A 25085-nucleotide genomic window follows, 5' to 3' on the forward strand; every position below is an offset into this window, starting at 1 on the left:
TGTTCAGTAGGTTAGCCACCATCCACTCCACAGGGATATGTTGAAAATGACTGTTGCTGGTAATAAACCAAATAGACAGTCAGATAGGTTTTAAACAACATCCCATGATTAGTTTTGGGAAGCAATTCAAACGATTTAAACTGGTACCTAGAATTTTAAACAAGTTTAAGATGATAGAGTTTTGAATAGTGAAAGTAGGTCATTGTGTCCAAGATTTTACAAAAGTCACACACGTGAAAAGCACCTTTTAATACAAATTTAGACACCGGCGAAACCGGTACACCAACTACCTAATAAAGTTTGGAAGAACCCGCCCCCAGTCTGTTGGATTGATTTATCTTCACTCTAAATTTAGAGTTAGATACAGTAGAGCCAAACAGTGAATTAAACTGCACCATACAGTAGTTTTGTTCTTATAGGACTTGTCAGTGATGCTAGGGGCCTAAATTTTGAAGCCTAGGAGGCAAAGGAGGAAAATCCAAGAAAATTTCATATTCAGACAGAATTCATATGATTACAAAGTGGAATGCTTTGTATGTAGTCCAGCTGAATCGTATAAATGATTCAGTGAAGGTAGAAATCAGAGAGATACAGCAATCAAAAATAGTAATCTATAGAGAAAATTTGTACACACTGGAGACAAAATGTTGACTTAGAGTATGTTATTACAATTGGGGTTCAGTGAGAAGTTTGTGAGAAGATAATTCTCCGGTTTGGTAAAATCTGATAATCAAGCATGAAGGTTAACAAAGGTCATCTTGCTGCCACTCCATAATTAATTAGCTTTGCAAATTGTTGTCTACGATCCTAACAAGGATCTTTGTATAATGAAAGACATTGATTTCAATCAGTGTCACTTAGGTGCTTGCCACCTAACGATTCCATCTCCATGAGTTTTGGCATGCTTCTGTGAACTTAGCTACAATTAGATGCCTTCCCAAGGACATTTACGATATATGGTATAGTTAATTTTAATCTTTATTTTTTTGTTAAGATATAAGCCTTAAGGAAGAGTTTATTTTTGGACCAAGTTGTAGGAGTATTGCCTCCAGACATACCTTATGGTCGATAGATGAATGTCTGTGGTTTGTAGATTACATGGCAGGGTGACATATTGATTTCAAAGAAACACATAAATATTATACAATCAATTCCACTCCCATAGGTGGATATGGAAATTTATTATCCCTATATAATAATATTAACTCTTGTAATTGTCTTTCGCTTAGGTCAGCAGTTAGGGAGATATAAAATGTCAATCTGTCAACTGTGTCAAGCCATACAAATTATGTATAAATTATCTTTTCACTCAGAATACCTATACAAATTGTATACAAATCATTTTTCTTCATCCTATAGCTAAATGTTATGTAAAGATTATCTTTCAATTCCCTATTACTATACAGAATATATAAAGATTATGTTGCCACTCTGTGTAGCTATTGCACTCCTTATTCTTATGGAGTTGTACATGTATGAATGTTAAAGGCATGTGAATACCAGACAGTCAATTCCATATTCCAAGCTCTCAAGTATTTACACCCCTCCCCCTTTTTATGACGAGAAAATCACAAACAAATTTCAATAACAGTTACAAGATTTTCATTTCTCGTTATGATTTGCATTCAGGTGTAGAATAGAAATAAAAAGAAGTAGCAGTCACCTTTTAGCACTCATTGTCATGTGCCAATGTTGCAATGACTATATTTGGTCCTACAGAATTAATTAGTTGAAATCTGAATCCTGTATCCATGAAACAATTTGTTGAGAAGTACAGCAATAACAAAATTTTGAAGATGGACAAAGCAGTTTTGTTTAATTTGAGTTACCACATGGGACTACTGGTAAATCAGTGTTTATAATCAGCTTTCTTTAGATTTCATGCAAAACTTACAAGTTTTAAACACAAAGACTGTATTAGATAATACCTAAAATAAAGTTGTTCACTCCCGAAGGTAGAAGCTATATCACTAATGTTATTAGAGTATGTTTAATATGTGATTATAACATTTTGAGTTGCCATATTTTCTTATTGAAACCTCATACAGCATTGTGTGTTTATTGTGGCCCATTATTCCTATAATTTTAAGCTCACCAGCTCGGCTGAAGGAGTTCAATGTTCTTCAGTGTTCCAAGGACAAAGTCATTGTTCCTCATGGAATTTAGTAAAACTTTACACAAAAGTCATGCTACTTCACGATTCCAATGACAAGGTCACACTTGCTTTCATAGAAAGTCATCAAGTGACACAGAAATCACTCTAGCAATATCATTTCTGAAAAAAAATGACAGAACATTCAAAGATTAAGGTCAATGTTACTGTTGGTAGAAATTTGTGAAAATTATGTGAAATTTTACTTAGAAATTAAGGAATTTGTGTCTTACAGACATTGTCTAGTTTCTACCTTAGTTTTGCAAAATGTAAGAAACCACGGTAAAACCCCATTTACATGATCTCCTTGGGACTCATCCATAGTTCTAGTGAGTAATCACAGATTGTCATAGCCATCAGTTTGTAATCAGCCATAAGTGTCCAGGAATGACTCATTTGTTTGATCAGTTCAAGAATTAATGATTATACTGAAGTCATTTTGAAATTACTGAGAAAAATGTGCAAAATTGGTCATTCACTGCATAGTTCATCTCCGTCAAAATGTAACATGCACAAAATGTGTCGGTGAGAATGAAGGCTAGTTCATCTGTACCCATTCAATAATGTGTCATTCCATATTATCATTTTACACAAAAGACTTTTATTTGAACACTGCTTGTATTTTTCCTTTGATGGTTGATTTAATTTACATGAATGCTCCAATAAAAGGACATTGTTATGTAGCAGTTAGCAGTATAGGTTTGTCAGCTTGTCAATCCCAAAATGATCTGCTATCAGACAAAGCATGAACACTCAGAATTGAATGTGCTGAAGTCTGGCAGTCATGTGTAACAATGTTAAATTTTGGTGATCATAATATCAGTGACTTGTTTGATGAATTTAGAGGGTAAATATTATGAACATCTGTGGGACAGGGATAAACTGAGTTTGAGGAATGTGGGATCCACAGTTCAGTAATAAGGAATATGTATCAGGACACAGTCGGGTACAAGCGAGTTTGATCTAAAGAGTGAAGTGGAGACCGAGTCCACAAAATTGACTAAGAGGATGGAATTATACACCATAATATAAAATCATAAGACACTAGATTGGACTCTGATAATCAACGATTTCAACCAAAGTCAGCAGAAATAAACAAAATCTATATAATGAATGTCATATTCTTCTGAGTTGGTCAGGCAGAACTTAATACTTCAGTTGTCTTCAATGTCTGGAATCAAATTCATACCTCCTATCCTCCTATATGATCCCATACCAGTGTTCACAACCTGTCAACATCTTTTAAAAGGTCAGATCATGAAAGACTAGGTCTGACTCTAATGTGCTCTTACAAAAAATTCTGGTGTGTCTTTTCAAACATTTTACAGAATAGCACTAGATAATGTTGATGGATTATTTAGGTTGGAAACTGATCCCTTGAGCGATGATAATTTTATCTCTGTTATTGAATCTAAACTCTCAGAAAAATATCAATTTTCGCTCTAATTTGGAGTGTATTATTCACTTCCAGATACATGGTATGTTCTATAAGTTGAGAAAGGTTAATAAGTTGCCTTGTGATGTTGATGCACTGATCAATAGAGGTCGTGTCTTTTGTGCACTGTTTTAGCAGACTGCCTAAGTATATTCAGAAGAAATTCTGAGGTCCACAAAGCCAAAACATTCTCACTAAAACATACCCCAGGGGATGAAGAATTACGCTCTCTTATGTGGAGGAAGAAGCATGACACCCACAAGGGGTCAGAGTTCAAAAAAAGACCACATGTAATTTGGTATAGTGGTATATATAATAACATTAATATGTAGACTATTGATATAGGCCCCATAGGCATTTTGTTTTTAATAAAATTCAGTTTCCATTTCCACTTCCTTCTACTGCTGAACACAATGGCAAATTTGAAGCTGCAGGTTGTCTATGAGAGGGAAAATTGTCTAGGAACCACGACAATATGCTTAATGAGATTTTGTCTCTATCAAGCCTCTGTCCAATCCGCTTAGGCAAACAAACTTGTATTGTCAGGAAATGTAGACTGGATCTGTTCAGCGGCCACCAAGTTATTGACAGAACATTAGTTCTTCTGTCCTATTCTACCCTTGACAATATTTCAGAATTTGATTTATCTTTAATTTGGTAATGAAAAACACTTCTAGCCAGGTTTCCGCTGGTCTGTTTAATAACCTTTTATTAAAAAGTTTGAAAAATGTTCTCTTTTAACAGGATTGCCAAGAGTTTTGATGATAGTCTCAATTAATGGCATATCATAAAGGTTAAAATACAAGTGAAATGTATAGATTGTCAGTATATCTATATTACAAGATGGATGGAGGGGCTGGTAGGGTTGTTTTGAATGTCAGGATATCTATATTACAAGATGGATGGAGGGGCCGGTAAGGTTGTTTTAAATGTCAGTTTATCTATATTGCAAGATGGATGGAGGGGCTGGTAGGGTTGTTTTGAATGTCTGTATATCTATATTACAAGATGGATGGAGGGGCTGGCAGGGTTGTTTTAAATGTCAGTATATCTATATTACAAGATGGATGGAGGGGCCGGTAGGGTTGTTTTGAATGTCAGTTTATCTATATTGCAAGATGGATGGAGGGGCTGGTAGGGTTGTTTTGAATGTCTGTATATCTATATTACAAGATGGATGGAGGGGCTGGCAGGGTTGTTTTAAATGTCAGTATATCTATATTACAAGATGGATGGAGGGGCTGGTAGGGTTGTTTTGAATGTCTGTATATCTATATTACAAGATGGATGGAGGGGCTGGCAGGGTTGTTTTAAATGTCAGTATATCTATATTACAAGATGGATGGAGGGGCTGGTAAGGTTGTTTTGAATGTCTGTATATCTATATTACAAGATGGATGGAGGGGCTGGTAAGGTTGTTTTAAATGTCAGAATATCTATATTACAAGATGGATGGAGGGGCTGGTAGGGTTGTTTTGAATGTCAGTTTATCTATATTGCAAGATGGATGGAGGGGCTGGTAAGGTTGTTTTAAATGTCAGTATATCTATATTACAAGATGGATGGAGGGGCTGGTAAGGTTGTTTTAAATGTCAGTATATCTATATTACAAGATAGATGGAGGAGCTGGTAAGGTTGTTAGCTTGATTGACATTTACAACTCACAAGTGGTTTTTTTTTTTTGTTATATATAACAGGAATTTTCTATTTCTTTATTTTCTTGGACATTGCCTTTGACATTTTCATAAAAAAATTTGATGAAACTTCAACAGTTATTCCATAGACAAGTACACATGTATACCTAAAATAGAATCTCACAGTTTCATTGTTCACTTTTATGATCTTTCTGTGAGGCGTTAAATTTTGACAGATGCTATAGAAACTTGAGGGTTACATGTTAAAATTCAACAACTTCAAGGTTCCAGTAAACACAACCACATCTACCACTAGTATCAATGAACTGTATTATATGATCCTTGTACCATCATCCTGAGTTATAAAGATAATCCGAACTGAATCAGAGAATAACTCTGGAGTCAGCTTTATATATACTATAAATAGACATTATATTTTTCTCTTATAAATTCCTAATGTCTCCATGTCAGTTTTATAACTTCTTTTTGATGGAGATTAAAATATTCCTGACAGATCTTGATATTCTGTACATGTTACCATTTAGAAAACATAATTGGCACTCACATGATCAAGGTTTCCTGGTTGTATGATTACAAATACACATTTACTCAATTAACCATCGGCTGTTATAAAATGATACTCAATTAACCATCGGCTGTTATAAAATGAAAAATAGGTTATATTGTCAGGACAAATTTTTTGTTTTTCTTAACAAGCACTTTTTAACTAAAATTCTCCTGTAAAGTATTGTATGAAGATCTCGCAAGTTACACACTGTTCATCACGAAAGCTTCTTGTCATAATATCCATCACATCAGTAAGACTTAGTGGTGGTTATTTCACAAGGTTTTGATGGCAACACCATAACTTTATGTTATCACAAATATCTGGTGTTTTGAAGGATATTGGAATTAAATTCAGAGTGGTTAAGATTCTGTTCTGCTTTCGTTTATGTTAATAACACTATGTATATATGTATATGATGTTATATCAATATGTCTGTCCTGTTGCTAAGTCTGGTTGTTGGGTTTTGGGTTTATCACCCGGTAACTAGTGATGAGCCAGGATCAATTTTAGTCAGTGTCCTCCTTGTTCTAGCTACTGGCTACATCACAGCATACAGGGAACCTGTCACATGCCATCCAAAGCAATTTGGGTAAAGTATCTTGCTTAAGGACACACCTACATCAGCACAGACCTGTTTGTCTCTCAGAGAAACACAAACTGCCATGGTTAGGGAGCCTCGAACCAGGCACCTCAGATCTTTACTTCAGGTTATGGAGGCCTTCGTCTAACAAACTGACCTTTCTTGACCCCTGTGTTGTATAAGTGTTCAGCACTAAATCAATATTACTCTAGCAACTTCATGTTGTCAGGGATTTTGGTAAAACTTCTGTACAGGTCAACCTAGAATAATGACGTAATACCTCAGAATTGTGTTTCAGGATTCCAAGTTGAAAGCCACGTTACTATTTAGAGAAATAGAACATTTGATTAGATATTGAATCTTACATATAATGTATCAGGAGAAATGTGATTGTTGCTGACAGTTCTGTAGTTCTATTTCTGATTTTATCATCTGGTGGAGGATCAATATAAAAATAGAAAGTAAAAGGATTAAAAAGTTTCTCCTTCAAGTTGATAAGTGTGTCAGGTTTTTTTTAGACATTGGTTGGATCATTAATATATGCTGTTTATTCATAGAGTTTATTGTCCCCTGATCATTTTGGGGCAAGATCTCATTGAAGCTGGTGGCTGCCTTACTGAACAACAAACAGGAGGCCTGTCACATGGCATCCAGAGCAATTAGGGTAAAGTGTCTTGCACAAGGACACAACCATAGCAGCAGAGACTGGTCGGTTTTTCAGCTTCCTGTGAAACTGCGTTAGGTAGCTAGGGAGTGTCAAACAATATATGCTTAAGATGTAATAGGCATTAGGAATTAATAAGACCTCTGCACAGGAACCTGTTGTATTTTCTCTCTGTTTCCTGATAAACTCTGTCGTGATTCAATAAAAATGCAAATGCCTTCTAAATTTTTTGACTACTGGTTGGACATATTACTGAACATTATACATCTCTTTTACACACTGAATATTTATTTAAATGATGTACAATATAACCTGGACATATCACCACCTTCTGTCCAATAAGATTGTGGCAGCACAAGTTTGGCAATACAAGTTTTTGATTTTTGGGGATCCTTGTTTGTTTACTACACATGATACTTGCTTGTGATGATGCTGACAACTGTTTAATTAACATGCAAATTGACAGCAAATATATCTCTATAGATATATAAACCCAGTATAGTGAAGCACTTGCCTGTTGTACTGTACATATGGAAACTCTAGATAAAATGGTACATTGAAACCTCACCTAACGACTACCTCAAAATTTTGACCACCCCGCTATTACGGGCACTTTTTTCCAGTCCCATTTTTTTCCACTATATATCTTTGTATTGGTCGCTTCAGTATTACGACCACCCCGCTATTCCGTATTACGACCACTTCTTACAGTCCCAACGACCACTAATTAACGATAAGTGACCTCACAATTACGACCAAGTTCTGACCAGTAATTAAAGTTTACCTGATGGGCAGTGAACTGTGAACATGTGTGTCGTTCACGACCATTGTTTTCGTCACGGGTTACCGACCCTGTCACCAGGTGGCGTTACACGTTTAACATTTTAAATACAGTTTAGTTATTATTATTGAATAATATACATGTACATTACTTAATGATATATATATACTCTTTATTTTAAACAGAGTTACGGTTCTTTGTGGTCAATCTGATCCACCTCACTATTAAGACCACCTCGCTATTTAGACCACTTTTTTCCAGTCCCCAAAGTGGTCTTAATAGCGAAGTTTCACTGTAATTGGTACAAAATAAAACCTTCTGCAAAATTGTTGTCTAATTGGAATTCTGACTTTTACTACACATAAGTGTTACAACACCTACACATAAGTGTTACAACACCTACACATAAGTGTTACAACACCTAATATGAAATATCCTGAGATTACTACCAACTAATTGATAAAATAAGAGGGTGTTTAAATAAAAATGGCCTGTTCAGGAAAAAACTTTAAAAAGTGAATGGTAATCTGGCAGAAATTAATAAAACACATTCAGATATTGTTATATACAAACTATATATATAAGCTGATTAATGGATTGGTCAGCCGTGAAGTGGATGACCATATCACAGGTAAACTTGGTAACATTGTAGCAGTTTTATCAAGGGAACACAAAGGAATATTCTCAAAACATAATGGTAGTATGGGGGTTTGGCATTACATCGGATGCATTTTAGTGTAGGGAAATCCGTTCTGATGAAATTGATGGTGTTATGCAAGTTTAGCGCAACAATGGATAGCAATACATCAACGTTATGCTGTTCATAGATTGATGATTGCTGGATAGTTGTCTCCCTTTCCATCAATAATATTGACAATATATTGATTACCTCTTGTCTGTAAAATTAGCTTTAAATTGTGTTTCAATAGAATTGACACTTGGAATTGCCTTGTGTCCACCTGCCTCAGGGAATCAGGCCTTGAATGTCTGCAGTCACGTTCTGTCCTTTGAGTAAATATGTAAATCTGGAATAACTGTTTGAAGTATTCAGTAAATATCAGGAGTTACAGTTTGTTTTGGAGAAATAGAGTGTAAGTGGTGAAGTTGGTCTTTGATATGGTGAATACATACATTTACAGACTAAAACAGATAGTGAGTTCTCTCACAAAATCAATATTGATTCTAATATCATCAAACAACTAAGATGTTTCAGTTTTCATATTTCATAAAAAAAATAAGATAGAATGCTGTAGCAATGATGTGTAATTGGTTCTGACAGAGAATAATATAGGTTTTAAATGTGTCTGTCAGTCTGCCAGTCTGTGTGTTTCTACTGAATCACATAATAACTTCTTTCATCTATAACAACTGCCAATATTTTTGTGACTATAGCTTTTCACTTCAGATGCTCTGAGGTGTCACTTCCTAAAATCAATTGGTTTGTTTTTGATATGATTTTTTACAGAGAGACTAGAGGGATTCTTGAAACAGACTTTGATTGACTCAGAAATAAATAAAAGTATATGAAGAAAATGTACCAGGACTAATTTTCTTTAGATAAAATTAGTAGATTGAGTGATCTATTCAAAGGGGGATCCATTTGCAGGGCCATATTGTAAACTAGACATTGTCTAAATATGTAACCCTGGTTAAATAAAAGATATTATTATTATTATTATCATTCTCCCCATACATTGTTCTCTTTTCTTAGTCGTATGTTTTTATGTTAGTGTTTTACTAGAGAATTTTCTAGTTCACATCACATATTAGAGTGGAAAGTTGTTTTTGTCAGATTTTACCTGTCAGATAGTAAATCAGGCCGTTTTTTAGGGGATCTGTGGGGCCAAATATGGTCCCCATTCCCAACTGGATTTATTTCATAATATGGTCAAATTCACAAAGTATATAAAAAAAACCCAACAAAACAACAAGAGAATACCAGCGTATTAACATAATCATGATCTAAACTCAAATTTGATTAAACAAGGGCAAAATATGAACAAAAGAAATGTTTACACAGAGACTCTTGACAAGGAGATCAAGACCAGGTGTTATGGAAGAATAAGTGTATATTTCTGCTTTATTGATGGTAGGTTGTTCCTAAAATTTTTCTTCCCATCAGATCATTTTTTTTTGCCAAAATGAGTTAAAAAGGCCCATCCCCAAGCGAGAAGTAAAAAGGCCTGTGAACAAGTGACTTGAAAAGTTAGACAATATGTAACTTTACTTTTTCACATTTTGCACTGTTCTATGAATGTTAACCCATATATTATGTATCCATGGGATTCAGCATTGTTACATCACTGACATCTTTATTCGTTGGCAATCAATCTTCAAGTCTCATGAGAAGGAATAACTTTTTATCTTTCCATTAAGTTGTCGGGAGCTGAGATGTATCCATAGGACTATTTCATCTATTATTATTTACTGCAGTAATTGATATAAATCTGACTCACTTTATCACAAATCATACATACATCAGTCGTGACTAAACACGTCTTTCTCTGTTTCTTAATCTGAACTTGTATGTAGCCAGAGATGTTCTCTAGTTGTGATAAATAATACATTGGTCAGATTGTGATCAACCTAGTGTACGTACGATACATTGTACCCACTAGTTCTGGCCATGTAAAACAGTCAATAGTAATTACCTATTGTGAGTCGACTGAAACACATAAAATTACACGTAAATCTAAGAATAGGGTTTAGTTACACATCATAGAGGTTTATACAGTTGAAAACATAAGGTTTACAACAATCTAACGATAGACTTGATGTTTGACCTTTCTCAAATTCAGAGACAATTTATAGTGCTATTTTGTTATGTACCTGCTTTAATGTGATGGGCTCCTATAAATACTCTGAAACTGGAAATATTTTTATGAATTGCTGAGCTCTTTGTCCACTGGATGTATAATCAATTGATGAAATATCAAGAAGACTGTACTGGCCATTTTGAAGATTTATCTATATATATACTTAGAAGAAATAAAACAAAAATGCAGAGCTCCATGGCAGGCAGGCTGTATCAGCTGATGTATGTCCACTCCATGATGTTTAGTAGAATTACTAACAAGAATAATTCATACTTATTGAATTATTCCTGAAAGCTTGAATATTGAATACATCAAGATTTATTCTTAGATGTTTTTGTTCAACATATGAACATTTATTTAGTATAATAATAATTCATGAACGAGCATATTATGAATACTAAGCATGGAAGTATCATTTGGATGTGAATTTTGTTTAATATGGCATGTATGTTCTGAAGTGATTACGAGAGTGCCACATTGTCAGTGCTGCTTGTTTATATAGGAACATACATTTTGTATAAATTTACTGAAATGGTGCCTCTACAAGATGTGATGTTTGTCATAAACTTACGTGTCCTTGTACTCTGTTTTTTTGGTTACCACTGACAATGTTTAAATTTTCAGTTTTCATATGGGATATCATTTTAAGTACAATATAAAGACATATTATTTTGTTATGTTATTTTATTAACAAGTCCATCAAGTTTTCTTTTAAGCATGGGGCATATTATATTCAGATTAAGATTTCATTTTGATATTAATATCTACAAACTTAATAATGTTATTGTCATAATGTGAGTTATATGTGAAATTAATCTATTCAGTGGTGAGGTATTTAAAGGCCGCACAAGGTGTAGAAGGTTTTTAATGGTCTTCATTTTTGGTGTTGTTGCAGAACGATTCAATACGTATGTGACCTTGAAGCTGCAGAATGTCAAATCCACGACTATACAGGTGAAGGGTAACAACCCGTGTTGGGAACAAGACTTCATGTTGTAAGTATTTGGCCCTTTGATTGCTGTATATGCACTTAATTTGTTGTCAGGTTTACTTCATATCTCATTTTCTCTTGAAAAACTTCCACTTAATGAAAGAATTACTGTGTGCTGTGATAGGAAAATAAATTTGTTTTTCTTACCATTTTTATTGTAAATTGTTATTTCTGATTTTATTTTGACACACTCCCAGAATGGACTAAAATATTTGTACACCAATATATAGTTTTTCACAGCTTTAGCAATATTGATTGTTAGACAGCTTGATAAACTAAAGTAGTGACGATAAAGATTAATAGAATCTTTCATGGGTCTGTTCTGCGGACAAGGATATCTTAGCCAGAGTATAAGAGTTTGGCTGGTTAGCACGAGGCTTGCTAAGTGCTGCTCAGCCAAACTCTTACACAATTGTTTTGATGATTTTTCTCCCATACTTAAGAAAAAAAGTAACAAATTGTTAGTTGTGAAACCTACTCATTGCTGCATCATTAACATCAGTATCCCATGAAATGGAGGCCAAAATTGATGTCATTATCAATTAGCAACATAGTTAGTCTATGTAAAATTACAATGCTACGCAGTTATGAGTAGTGTCATAGCACCAATTAGCTGTACTAAGGTAGATTTAAAAAACAATCTTTTTTTTATTTACCAAAAAACAATGCACCTTTAGCTAATGGGAGTAAAAGTATTGAAACATACGATGTACCACTTTATACAGCTGGGTTAACTAGAAAAGCTGAGGAACAGCAATCAATATGTTGACCATATTAATACAGTACAAAAAATTAAAGTGATACAGTTTTATTAACAAATATTGGTGTTGCAACTGGAATTATGTTTAATATTAAATGTTGAAAAAGAAGAAATGTTCTTCATGTTGAATTACAACTATGAAGTATTGATCATTTGCTGCAAGAGGCAGTTCAAAAAACAGTAAAATTTGTTTCACTCGACTTTACATAATCTTATTGTCAACCAAACTAATGACAAGACATTACCAAAATGTTGATTTAGTTACTCCAAAAGAATTGTAATGGATTTTCGACCATTAAGTTTGATTCAAGTTGATAACAACTCCTTGACAGCAATACAGAGGTCCTTTGATGATGGTATTTCAGCAATTTCCTCACAAGAAGATAAATTATCCAGCCTTAATTTTTATAACTACTTCAAATATTCTTAAAGAGATTATGTATGTGATCTGAGCGTGCAGGCGTAAGTTGTCGTGGAAAGCTTGGTTTCACAACCTGTTAACATGTGGTGCTGACTCACAAATCAGAGCCATTGAGTTTTCCATCAAAGTATTCTGTTTTCCTGAAAATGCATGATTGTTTGAGGTGCTTGTGACTGACTTGATATAAAATAAATTGTGGGGGATTTAAGCTTTATTTAACAACAATTGGGAAACAAGCGATCAGCTTATATTAATCACTCTTGTTGGCTGCGGTGGAAGTGTGGAGGGTTTGGGAGGAAACCGGAGTACCCAAAGAAAACCCATGAGGTTCGGCAGGTTACCCCATTACTTTTCACGTTAGTTCTAGGAATCGAACCCTAGATGGCTGGGTGAAAAGCTTTAACATTACCTCTGCAACACCAAACCAACCTCCTTTGTCAATAAAACAATTGTGATGTTTGATGCAGTTTTCTTGTTTTATAAATGGCGTATAGCAGCAAACAAATGATTATACACTAAGTAGTAAGTTTTATTTGTAGTTCTTTGTTTCTTTAATGAACAAATTGGTGATAACCATGTCACAAACTAAGTTGTTTATCTACTTATATAGAACCACATGTATAGTTGTGCTCTATGTAAGAAACACTGTCCATTTAGATTAAACGACTCCAAATAAGAGATGTTTTCCTCTTATGTAGTTGTTTTTATGTTATTTTTGTGTTTTTGATGTCAATTTATCTCATTTGAGGGTTAACGTTCTGCCTGAGACTGAGATAAATTTATCGTGAACATACAGGTAATAGATTCTATTTTTCATACATGATTCTGTCAAAATTGAACAAAACCTTTGCAACTATTTCATTTACATTTAGATGCGATTGTATTATCTTTCTTTACAGTATATTAGCAAAACAATTGAATATGACATCATTTTGATTATGATGTTACACGTCGCATGTCGCGAGGTATTGTATAAATGTACCAGACAAATCAGACATGATGGAAAAATGTTTATTGGGTAACGCTTGAGAAATATTTGTTCATCTTGAGTTAATTCTCTTGTCCCGTCACGTCCAAATCAATGTCATATCTTTGGAACTTCTAACAGATTGGGTTCATATTTACCTCATAGTATACAGTCAAGTTTTACACCTGATCAGAATCTGGTGTACAAAAGAGTTGGGGCATTCAGGTCTTTGAGATGTTCAATTATTTGATTTCTTTTTATACCACCTGTGTATGAAATTAAGAAAGTGAATATTGTCTAATTTAATCTACTGTATGAAGAAAAAAAAAATAAAAATGAAAACAGACATAATGGAACATTACCAAGGTCTCATCAGGTACATAAACCTTCATAATCCGTTACAATGTTAACTCGGCACAGAAATGATAAACCTTTATAATCTGATAAAGTATCAACTTGGCACAGAAATAATAAAACATTCAGTGTCATATCAGCACAGAAATAATAAACCTTTATAATCTGATAAAGTGTCAGCAGAAATAATAAACCTTTCATCTGATAAAGTGTCAACTCAGCACAGAAATAATAAACCTTTATAATCTGATAAAGTGTCAACTCAGCACAGAAATAATAAACCTTTCTTATCTGATAAAGTGTCAACTCAGCACAGAAATGATAAACCTTTATAATCTGATAAAGTGTCAACTCAGCACAGAAATAATAAACCTTTCTTATCTGATAAAGTGTCAACTCAGCACAGAAATGATAAACCTTTATAATTTGATAAAGTGTCAACTCAGCACAGAAATAATAAACCTTTCTTATCTGATAAAGTGTCAACTCAGCACAGAAATGATAAACCTTTATAATCTGATAAAGTGTCAACTTGGCACAGAAATAATAAAACATTCAGTGTCATATCAGCACAGAAATAATAAACCTTTATAATCTGATAAAGTATCAACTCAGCACAGAAATGATAAACCTATTTAATCTGATAAAGTGTCAACTCAGCACAGAAATAATAAACCTTTCTTATCTGATTAAGTGTTAACTCAGCAGAAATGATCAACCTTTATAATCTGATAAAGTGTCAACTCAGCACAGAAATAATAAACCTTTCTTATCTGATAAAGTGTCAACTCAGCACAGAAATGATAAACCTTTATAATTTGATAAAGTGTCAACTCAGCACAAAAATAATAAACCTTTCTTATCTGATAAAGTGTCAACTCAGCACAGAAATGATAAACCTTTATAATTTGATAAAGTGTCAACTCAGCACAGAAATAATAAACCTTTCTTATCTGATAAAGTGTCAACTCAGCACAGAAATGATCAACCTTTATAATCTGATAAAGTGTCCACTTGGCACAGAAATAATAAAACATTCAGTGTCATATCAGCACAGAAATAATAAACCTTTATAATCTGATAAAGTATCAACTCAGTACAGAAATGATAAACCTATTTAATCTGATAAAGTGTCAACTCAGCACAGAAATAATAAACCTTTCTTATCTGATAAAGTGTCAACTCAGCAGAAATGATAAACCATTATAATTTGATAAAGTGTCAACTCAGCACAGAAATAATGTTGGTATTTAGTTAAGACAATTTCCATAGTTTGATGGTGTATAGATAAATGTTGTTATATAACATTCTACATGCTCACACTGCACTGACTATTGAAACTAGACTGAAGTAAATTCCAGCTACATCAGCACTTTTTATTGGTAAGGATTCTGTATTTCCTGAACCAAACACTTATGTAATTATCTTACATAAGCTTGAATTCATCTGTATTTTGTGTAGAAAAGTTTTGAAATGCAATTTACTTTAAATGATTATATGAAAGCCAGTAGCTTAAGATTTAGGTATCATTTTGTGATACTGGATACCGGTTTTAATAGAAGACAGCATTTTAATTGTAAATTGCTCATGTTGGACATGAATTATAGTTAATTCTCAATATAGAGATTCCATTCTTTCCAATACAGGTTTTAAGAGAATTCTTCTGGAGATGAAGGAGATTGTTCAGATCAGCTTACTCAATTAGGGACAGATTATTACCAGATCATGTTCTATCAAACATACTAATGACTTAGATTTCCTCTAACGACTTCCGCTCTTTAATCAATATTGGTAGTGACAGCTTCAATCAAAGGTCGTAATTGAGTTGATCGATACATATTTGTGACAGGTTTATAACACGACAACAGCTCTCCAATATCCCACACTGTAGGCCAGGATGAAGTGTACAGCAATTTGGTGTTGGTTATTCAGCTGCATTTGTTCCCAGCAAATGTGACATCTGTCTTTAATAAAATGATTCAAACATTAAGTAGAGAAACGGCAAATTGGCTTGTAAATGAGACATCACTGACTGAAATCTTGTTATACTGACATGTTACTAACTTACTACCATAAATAATCAGTAACACTTTATACTACTACTATTACATAACCTTGGTATTTCCTTCTTTACGAAATTCACGTTTAAAAATATTCATTTGTCAGTAAACCCTCATACATTGCCACTGTTTGCCAGCAAATCTTTTTACATTGCCACTATTTGTCAGTAAACCTTGTTACATTGCCATTTTTTTCAGTAAAATCTTGTTACATTGTCACTATTTGCCAGCAAATCTTGTTACATTGCCACTATTTGTTAGTAAACCTTGTTACATTGTCACTATTTTCCAGTAAACCTTGTTACATTGCCATTTTTTGTCAGAAAATCTTGTTGCATTGCCATTATTTGCCAGTAAACCTTGCTACATTGCCACTATTTTCCAGTAAACCTTGTTACATTGCCACTATTTGCCAGTAAACCTTGCTACATTGCCACTATTTTCCAGTAAATCTTGCTACCTTGCCATTTTTTGTCAGAAAATCTTGTTACATTGCCATTATTTGCCAGTAAAGCTTGTTACATTGTCACTATTTGCCAATAAACCTTGCTACATTGCCACTATTTGCCAATAAACCTTGCTACATTGCCACTATTTGCCAGTAAAGCTTGTTTCATTGTCACTATTTGCCAGTAAACCTTGTTACATTGTCACTATTTGCCAGTAAACCTTGTTACTTTACCACTATTTGCAATTAAAATTAAATCTTATAGATTTTTTTAACATTTTATCAGAATTTGTCTTTCTCATTTTCATATCTTCAGAGGTGTTTTGTATGTCAGCAAATCCAAAATAGAACTCATGCTGTAGGCTGGATTGTCTGAGACAGAAAATGAGGTCAAACTGCCTTCCTAAAATACTGACTGACAAGTGATACATTTAGGTTAAATGCTGCTTTATTAATGGTTCTGAATGGTTGTGTTGGTGTTGTTTTAGAGTTAAAGTGATATTTATTTAAGAATATGTGACCTTTCAACTCCAACATTTTAGTACAGGAATTCCATTATGTATATATACATAAATGAAATAAGTCATCATTACAATCAAACTGCTCCCTTCCTGTCTATTCTATTGTACTGTTATCAGATTGACATAAGCAATGCCCAGTATATTTCGCTCTAAATGGAATAGACCAATGATATTATGTTGTAGTAAATTCACTTTTGAACTTCAATTTTTTTGAGATAAAATTGATATTGATGAAGAAACAAGATGTGTTGATGAAACACAATGCCCCTAGTTGCAACAAAATTCTGAAGTGGGGAACTAAAAACTTCATTGTGGTAATGATTTTTTTTTAAAAAATTCAAATGTAGATCAAAGGTCATGGTCAAGGTCACATGGAGAAAAATTTTGGTGTCACCAGAAAGGTCTTGTCACAAGTAACACACATGCCAAATATGTAAGTCATACCTATTATGATGCAATAGGTATGGGCAAGGTTTAAGTTGACAACAGACAAACAGACAGCACAAAAACAATATACCCCTGATTTTACAATCTGAGGCATTATAAACAAAATGTATTAATTCTACATTTTAAGCTCAAAGGTTGCTGGGAACTGTGAGAATAGGTGATCATTTTTTAGCTTTATAGTGATTTTTAGATTCATTGACAAAAATGGACCATCCCTGTGTTACAGGTGTCAATTCTTTTTTCTGTTAAGTTATGTCAATCTTATTCAATTGTAACAGTTTTGTAAAGTTACTATTTTTGTCAATTTTATGAGAAGTTATAACTGTATTATTACTTTGTATTCTGGAGTTTCAAAAGTCAGCATGCCCAGAAAATGTCACTGAACATGTTTATGCTTGTGTACTTATACATGGCAAGGAAAGGAAAATAAAGATTGTTGGCAATCACTGTCCTACACGTCAGCCTAGTGTCAAATGGTGGGCTCCTGCATTAGCATATATCTATATTTCATTTAATAAATACATTAATTTGTGAAATTGTGAGTGGTCGATAGATGGGTCTGTGTACATAAGCTTTATCACAGCCAAGTAACGTAATTAGCATGAAAGTACTCTTGGGAAAGCTGCATTCAATGGATAACAACATGATGTATGCTTAGAATTACGATAACTGGCACTTTAGACAGGGTCACGTCCATGACAACCATGACAACTAGCATCTGGCATAGACACCATTATGACAACTGGTACCAGTCAAGTGGATATACATACCATTTCACAAACAACTATGAAATAGCAACAGGCATCATATCTATGACACCAGAAAACAACCACAAAATAGCCATGACAACAGGAAGCATACCCATGACAACCACAAAATAGCCATGACAACAGGAAGCACCACCTAGATAGCCACAACTAGAAGACAACCACAAATTAGCCATGACAACAGGAAGTTCTTGTGACTCCCTATAGTTATCCCTGCTTAATATGATTTGATTATGAAAGATAATTTTAATAACTTTGCATATTTTCCTTCATCACAACACAAAGATTAAACTTTTTTTTGTTAAATTACAGTTATATTTTTTGTTTACATAAAATATTTTTTCGTCTGTGACATCTTGCTAATATGTTCCTTTAATACTTGGTATCAACCAGAGGAACACTTAGTGACCTTGACAGAACGGTCAGTCATGAGGACCACCATTAGTGATCATTAGCAGTTGATGAAGCTCTTAATGTTATTTAATATGCCTGATAAAGAGGTCAGTGTTGCTGACCATTAGCATCTATAAGTGAAGAGTTTCCATCAGTAAAACTTCAAATGATTCAAGTAAATGTGATCTGATTGTTCAGACATTTTGTATATTTGGATTCTTTTTAAAAAGCAGTTCAGGAGACCTCATAATGAAATCAGCATCTTGCTGCCACTTCAACTTTTTTACAAACTGATATGCCTGGTAGATGCCTTACAATGGCATGTAATCTAGAAATCTAGATCAGTATTGTGACTTGTGTGATGGGAAACTATGCTGTTTTGAACTGAGTTGTTCCTGAAATTCAAACAATGTACCTCATCAGAAAATGTACACTCCATCTTGTCAATATAATTTTATATATCACAGACAGATGATATCCATGGCTTCATGTTGACAGTATGGCGTGAAGTAAAAGGAAGGGCAAATGTCACTCTTAATATAAGGAGCCTGGTACATTAAAGAAAGAAGTGTCCACTAATGTTAAATCAAGGATTCAAAGAATTGTGGACAGCTAATCAGGAATTTAAGGCTGCAATCTGTAAACCTAAAGTAAAGATTTAAAAAAAAAACAAAAAAATTTCTGTATGTGGCATCAATGCTCAGTTACAACATTATGGGCAGACCTTGCATGCTTCTTGTAGGGGCATTTGCTAACTGGAGCCTGATTGGAACATTGTGACTTAGGAGGGCCTTAAGGAATTAAGGGGATAAAGGAGATGTGATTATCAGCTTAGAGATTCAGCTTAAAAAGAACCTGTTAACATTGGCTTATATGGATAGAGAGTCTATGAACATCATTTTCTTCTTTTCCTACCTACTTCTTGGCATCCACAAACCATTTCTGTAGTGATATATGGGATGAGGTGAAATAATTCTTAATCAATTTTCATATATGCAAGACATTCGACATTGGTTCTAATTGGTAATAATGGACATTGTCTCCCATATATGTGTGCGGGTGCCGCAGAATTGGTAGCGTGGTGTTCATGGCCGTGTCTGTCCAAAAAATCAATGACTACCTTTAGAGATAGTATCTATCATTGTAAATAAGCTATAGATTTATGTCCAACATCTATGTCAGTAAACTGTCTATCCTTTGTTCAACAACATTCTGTTGTTTAAGACAGTCTCTAGGACAAAAAAGTTGACTCACTGTCTGTAGGATGAGACAACCATCTGTCCTCTGTCACTGTCTAAGACTAACAACTCCTCATGTCCTTAGCCACTGCCTAGGGTGATATGTCCCCAGCCACTGTCTAGGGTGATATGTCCCCAGCCACTGTCTAGGGTGATATGTCCCCAGCCACTGTCTAGGGTGATATGTCCCCAGCCACTGTCTAGGGTGATATGTCCCCAGCCACTGTCTAGGGTGATATGTCCCCAGCCACTGTCTAGGGTGATATGTCCCCAGCCACTGTCTAGGGTGATATGTCCCCAGCCACTGTCTAGGGTGATATGTCCCCAGCCACTGTCTAGGGTGATATGTCCCCAGCCACTGTCTAGGGTGATATGTCCCCAGCCACTGTCTAGGGTGATATGTCCCCAGCCACTGTCTAGGGTGATATGTCCCCAGCCACTGTCTAGGGTGATATGTCCCCAGCCACTGTTTAGGGTGATATGTCCCCAGCCACTGTCTAGGGTGATATGTCCCCAGCCACTGTCTAGGGTGATATGTCCCCAGCCACTGTCTAGGTTGATATGTCCCCAGCCACTGTCTAGGGTGATATGTCCCCAGCCACTGTCTAGGGTGATATGTCCCCAGCCACTGTCTAGGGTGATACCGTAAAAACCCACGTAATGTCCACATCTGTGTAATGTCCGCACCCCTTTTTTGACAAAAAATCTGGGGAAAAAACCCACCTTCCATGTAATGTCCGCGGGTAAAAAATGCAAATTGAAGCTGCCGATTTCATTTCACGTACGCTAATGTCGTAATGGCCGAGAGCATGTCGCATTGTGTATAACTTACAGGTACCATTCAAGAATTCACTTAATTGTTTATAACAACAGTTATTCTCCATAATGGTACAGTAAGCTTACCAGTATGACAAGTCCTCATTTCGATAATTGGTGTTTTGATAAGGGTTAGCCCAGCAGTGTTATAAACAGCTTGGGTCGTCTCCTCACCTCGAGTGTGAGTGAGTGACAGAGTGTGATTATCCAATTAACGATAACTATACAGTAACATGACCCGCCCATGACCCACGGCGCCACTGACCCTACTGACACACCATCATACGACGAGAACGCCATTTATTACAACGACCAGACAGAGGAAGACAACTTCAACGCCGAGGAGTTCTTCCACAGTGACGACGACGACTTCTGGGGTTTCGAGAAACGCTATTAAACCGGCCTGCTATGTATTAAGACTTTCTGATAAACGATCCATAATCAATAAAACGTCTGATTATTTATTTTATGTAATATTCTTGTACATATTATTTTGTAAATAAAATGTAGAATGAAAATGTTGTGTTATTTTGTATATGCTCATGAGTATGCTTTTTCAATGGGGAAAGGGGAACAACTCTAACTTTATTCATGTGACAAAGTCAAACAAAATGGCTTCCTATTACGAAGGACGACACAATACGAACCTGTAACGAGAAATTGGAAGGAATTAACCATGGAAACTATAATAAATAATCATAAATAATCATGTTTGGTTGAGGAAACATCATAGAAAAAACCATAAAACGATAATATCAGGTATGCTTGGCTTTTAAGAACACAATTCAAGGAGATATGATATGAATTGTCGGAAGGAAAAAAGTGTCATTTCCTCTATATCCCTGTAATGTCCGCACCCCCTTTTTTGGATTGATTTTCGGTGAAAAAAAGTGCGGACATTACATGGGTTTTTACGGTATGTCCCCAGCCACTGTCTAGGGTGATATGTCCCCAGCCACTGTCTAGGGTGATATGTCCCCAGCCACTGTCTAGGGTGATATGTCCCCAGCCACTGTCTAGGGTGATATGTCCCCAGCCACTGTCTAGGGTGATATGTCCCCAGCCACTGTCTAGGGTGATATGTCCCCAGCCACTGTCTAGGGTGATATGTCCCCAGCCACTGTCTAGGGTGATATGTCCTCAGCCGCTGTCTAGGATGAAACAGCTATTTGTCTTTTGCCACTTTCTAGGATGAGACAATTATCTGGTCTCTGCCACTGCTAAGGACCCGACAACTATCTATCCTCTGCCACTGTTTAGGATAAGACACTATTTGTCCTCTGCCACTGCCTAGGACGATGAGATACTATTTGTCCTCTGCCATTGTTTCGACCAGACAACTATATATCCTCTGCCACTGCCTAGGAGGATGAGGCACTATTTGTCCTCTGCCACTGCCAAGGAGGATCTATCCTCTGCCACTGTTTAGGACCAGACAACTATCTATCCTCTACCACTGTCTGGGATGAGACAACTATATATCCTCTACCACTGATTAGGACGACATCTGTCCTCTGCCACTGATTAGGACGACATCTGTCCTCTGCCACTGATTAGGACGACATCTGTCCTCTGCCACTGATTAGGACGACATCTGTCCTCTGCCACTGATTAGGACGACATCTTTCCTCTGCCACTGATTAGGACGACATCTGTCCTCTGCCACTGATTAGGACATCTGTCCTCTGCCACTGATTAGGATGACATCTGTCCTCTGCTATGTTTTGGGACAAACCAGCTATCTGTCAACATCTGATCATGTTAATACTAATTCAAAATGATTTGTATATATATCCTTTTTGCCATATCATCTTTCATGATATAATGAAATTAGCAAATTTTGATTTATGGTTGTGTAATATCTCTTCTTTTTGAAAATAAATGAGAAAAGAAAATGTATGAAAATAACAATTGGTAAGGACAGTTTAAGACCCTACAGTTGGAGGCATTAGATGTTCTTCTGCTTTGTGATCCTTGTCTATTGTATTTCATATCTTAAAACGTGTGTAAAAAATTACTTTGCATGTGATTAACTTGCAAAGAAATTGTCATTGTTGCTTGAAAATGGTTAAAAGTTATTAGGAATTTCTGTAGCATTATTCTGAATCCTGATTTTCACTTAAGGATGTACTCTTCTGAAAAATAAAAGATGATTTTTTGAAAGTTTCAGTTTTAGAAAGTAGATTAGATGTGAAAAAATCAACATGTTTCCACACTTCTTTTTCAAGTGCAGTTGTTAGAATGTGTGTACTAGGAAATAATTCAGTGGCACATATTGTTCTTATTTTTATCCTGAATAAAAGACATTCTCTGATATTTTCACGTGGATATTAAGAAAAAAGTAGTGTGAAATGCAAAGTTTTATTTGACCATCTAGTATTTGTTGTAGAGGCTTTATGTTTGGATAGACAAACTGTTCATGATTAAAAATGGAAGAGGTTTCCATGCTTTAATTTGTGTAATTTTCACCCCAATAACTCAATAATTTCAAGATCATTGAACAAGCTGAAATATTTGCTCTCAAATCTTAAAAATCTAAGAAATTGTTCCACAAAGTTGGAATTCATGAATTTGAAATCTGTGATTTTTGGTTATAATTCATGCACATCAAGAGTTATACTTCAGAGAAGTACCTTAGTAACTAGCAAACGCCGAGATTGTCGACACTGTTAACCAATTTACGTTGCCAACTAGGCCATCAAAAAAGTAGTCCACAAGCGAAAGTTCTTTGAAATGTCATGAAAATCACCTGTTTTAAGTTTTTAAGTACAACTATAAATAACAAAGTGTATAAGAAAACAAAATACAAGATATTATGTTAGAATTTTTTTGTAATTCTTACATTCGGTCAAACGTCAAAGGATTAAATCCTTGAACATTTAGTTGTAATTTTTTTCTCCACTGGGGTTCTTTCCATCTGGATCTGTGTGATTGTTCAAAATTGAGATGTGTCAATGATAGGAAGACACTTTTTATTAGAGGATAGAGGTGAGGAACAGCTTTTAATTGGAAAGGAGGGGAACAAGGACTCTGCTCTTTATAGGGAAGATTGGTTATGCTTCTAGAAATAGGAATAGGAGAGACATGTACCAGATTGACATATTACTTTAATCTAAACTTGATTATCCTATTCATCTTGAGTTTGATGCTGTATTGCCAACCTCCACACCGATAATTAAGTTATCACGTGCATTTAATGAGTAATGCAAAAAAGTAAGATGCCATTATATTTCATAATATTTTAAAAATATCTGATGATGTCACAGAGCTTTTGGAAATAAATTTCACTTTCAAGGTTCATGTCTTTATGATAAAAATCCCATTTTCCTTTATTAGGATTGAGGCTTTGTTTTTGAAGAGCATGTACTGAGTTGGTTTCAAATAGGCCTCTTAGCATTCACAGAATCACAAGAAGGATGGGGAATTCACAACAGATGAAAGGGACATAACTCTGATTACAAATGATTAGTTCTGCTTTTGTAAGCTGTAGGTAAAGCTCATAGATAGGGGGAAAATTCAATAACATTTTTACAGAGTTTGGTGTCTAATTGATTTTTGTTCTGTTCTCACTTAATACATTGTAATGCAGAGCTGTTGGTACCACTGGAGGACTCATAATTTGTTCTTTGTAATGTACATGCACATTGACTGTAATATATTTTCAAAATTTCAAAGAGGATCATTTCTGAAAGTTTTCTAGCCTTGACTTTTCTAGTATTGTGGGGACTATTCTTGCTGCCTTGAATTTACTAGTATTGTGGGGACTATTCTTGCTGCCTTGACTTTTCTAGTATTGTGGGGACTATTCTTGCTGCATTGAATTTACTAGTATTGTGGGGACTATTCTTGCTGCCTTGACTTTTCTAGTATTGTGGGGACAATTCTTGCTGCCTTGAATTTTCTAGTATTGGTGGGACTATTCTTGCTGCATTGAATTTACTAGTATTGTGGGGACTATTCTTGCTGCCTTGACTTTTCTAGTATTGTGGGGACTATTCTTGCTGCATTGAATTTACTAGTATTGTGGGGACTATTCTTGCTGCATTGAATTTACTAGTATTGTGGGGACTATTCTTGCTGCCTTGACTTTTCTAGTATGGTTCTTGTCTTTACTTTTCTAGGACTGAGGGACTGTTCCTCCTTTAGTAGGTTCTGTCCAAAACTTAACTTTTTTAGGACTGTAGAAGGTTTTTCCAACCTTCACTTTTCTAGGACTGTAGTAGGCTTGTTTCAGCCTTCACTTTTCTAGGACTGTTGTAGTCTTGTTTCAGC

The 25085-nt window shown here is 35.0% G+C and overlaps 1 protein-coding gene across 1 annotated transcript in view; it reads left to right on the forward strand.

Moving 5' to 3' along the window:
• The first annotated feature begins 5090 nt into the window (after positions 1-5090).
• The window catches only part of LOC132544190 (protein unc-13 homolog A-like), a 135740-nt gene continuing 115745 nt past the window's right edge, over positions 5091-25085 (forward strand). The window contains 2 exon segments of the mRNA XM_060207758.1: positions 5091-5106; positions 11526-11625. Coding sequence (XP_060063741.1) covers positions 5091-5106; positions 11526-11625 — 116 coding nt within the window.

Source organism: Ylistrum balloti, unplaced genomic scaffold (assembly GCF_031769215.1).
Source record: "Ylistrum balloti isolate Yb309-2 unplaced genomic scaffold, AGI_CSIRO_Ybal_v1 Utg369782, whole genome shotgun sequence".
In the NCBI taxonomy this organism is placed as follows: Eukaryota; Metazoa; Mollusca; class Bivalvia; order Pectinida; family Pectinidae; genus Ylistrum; species Ylistrum balloti.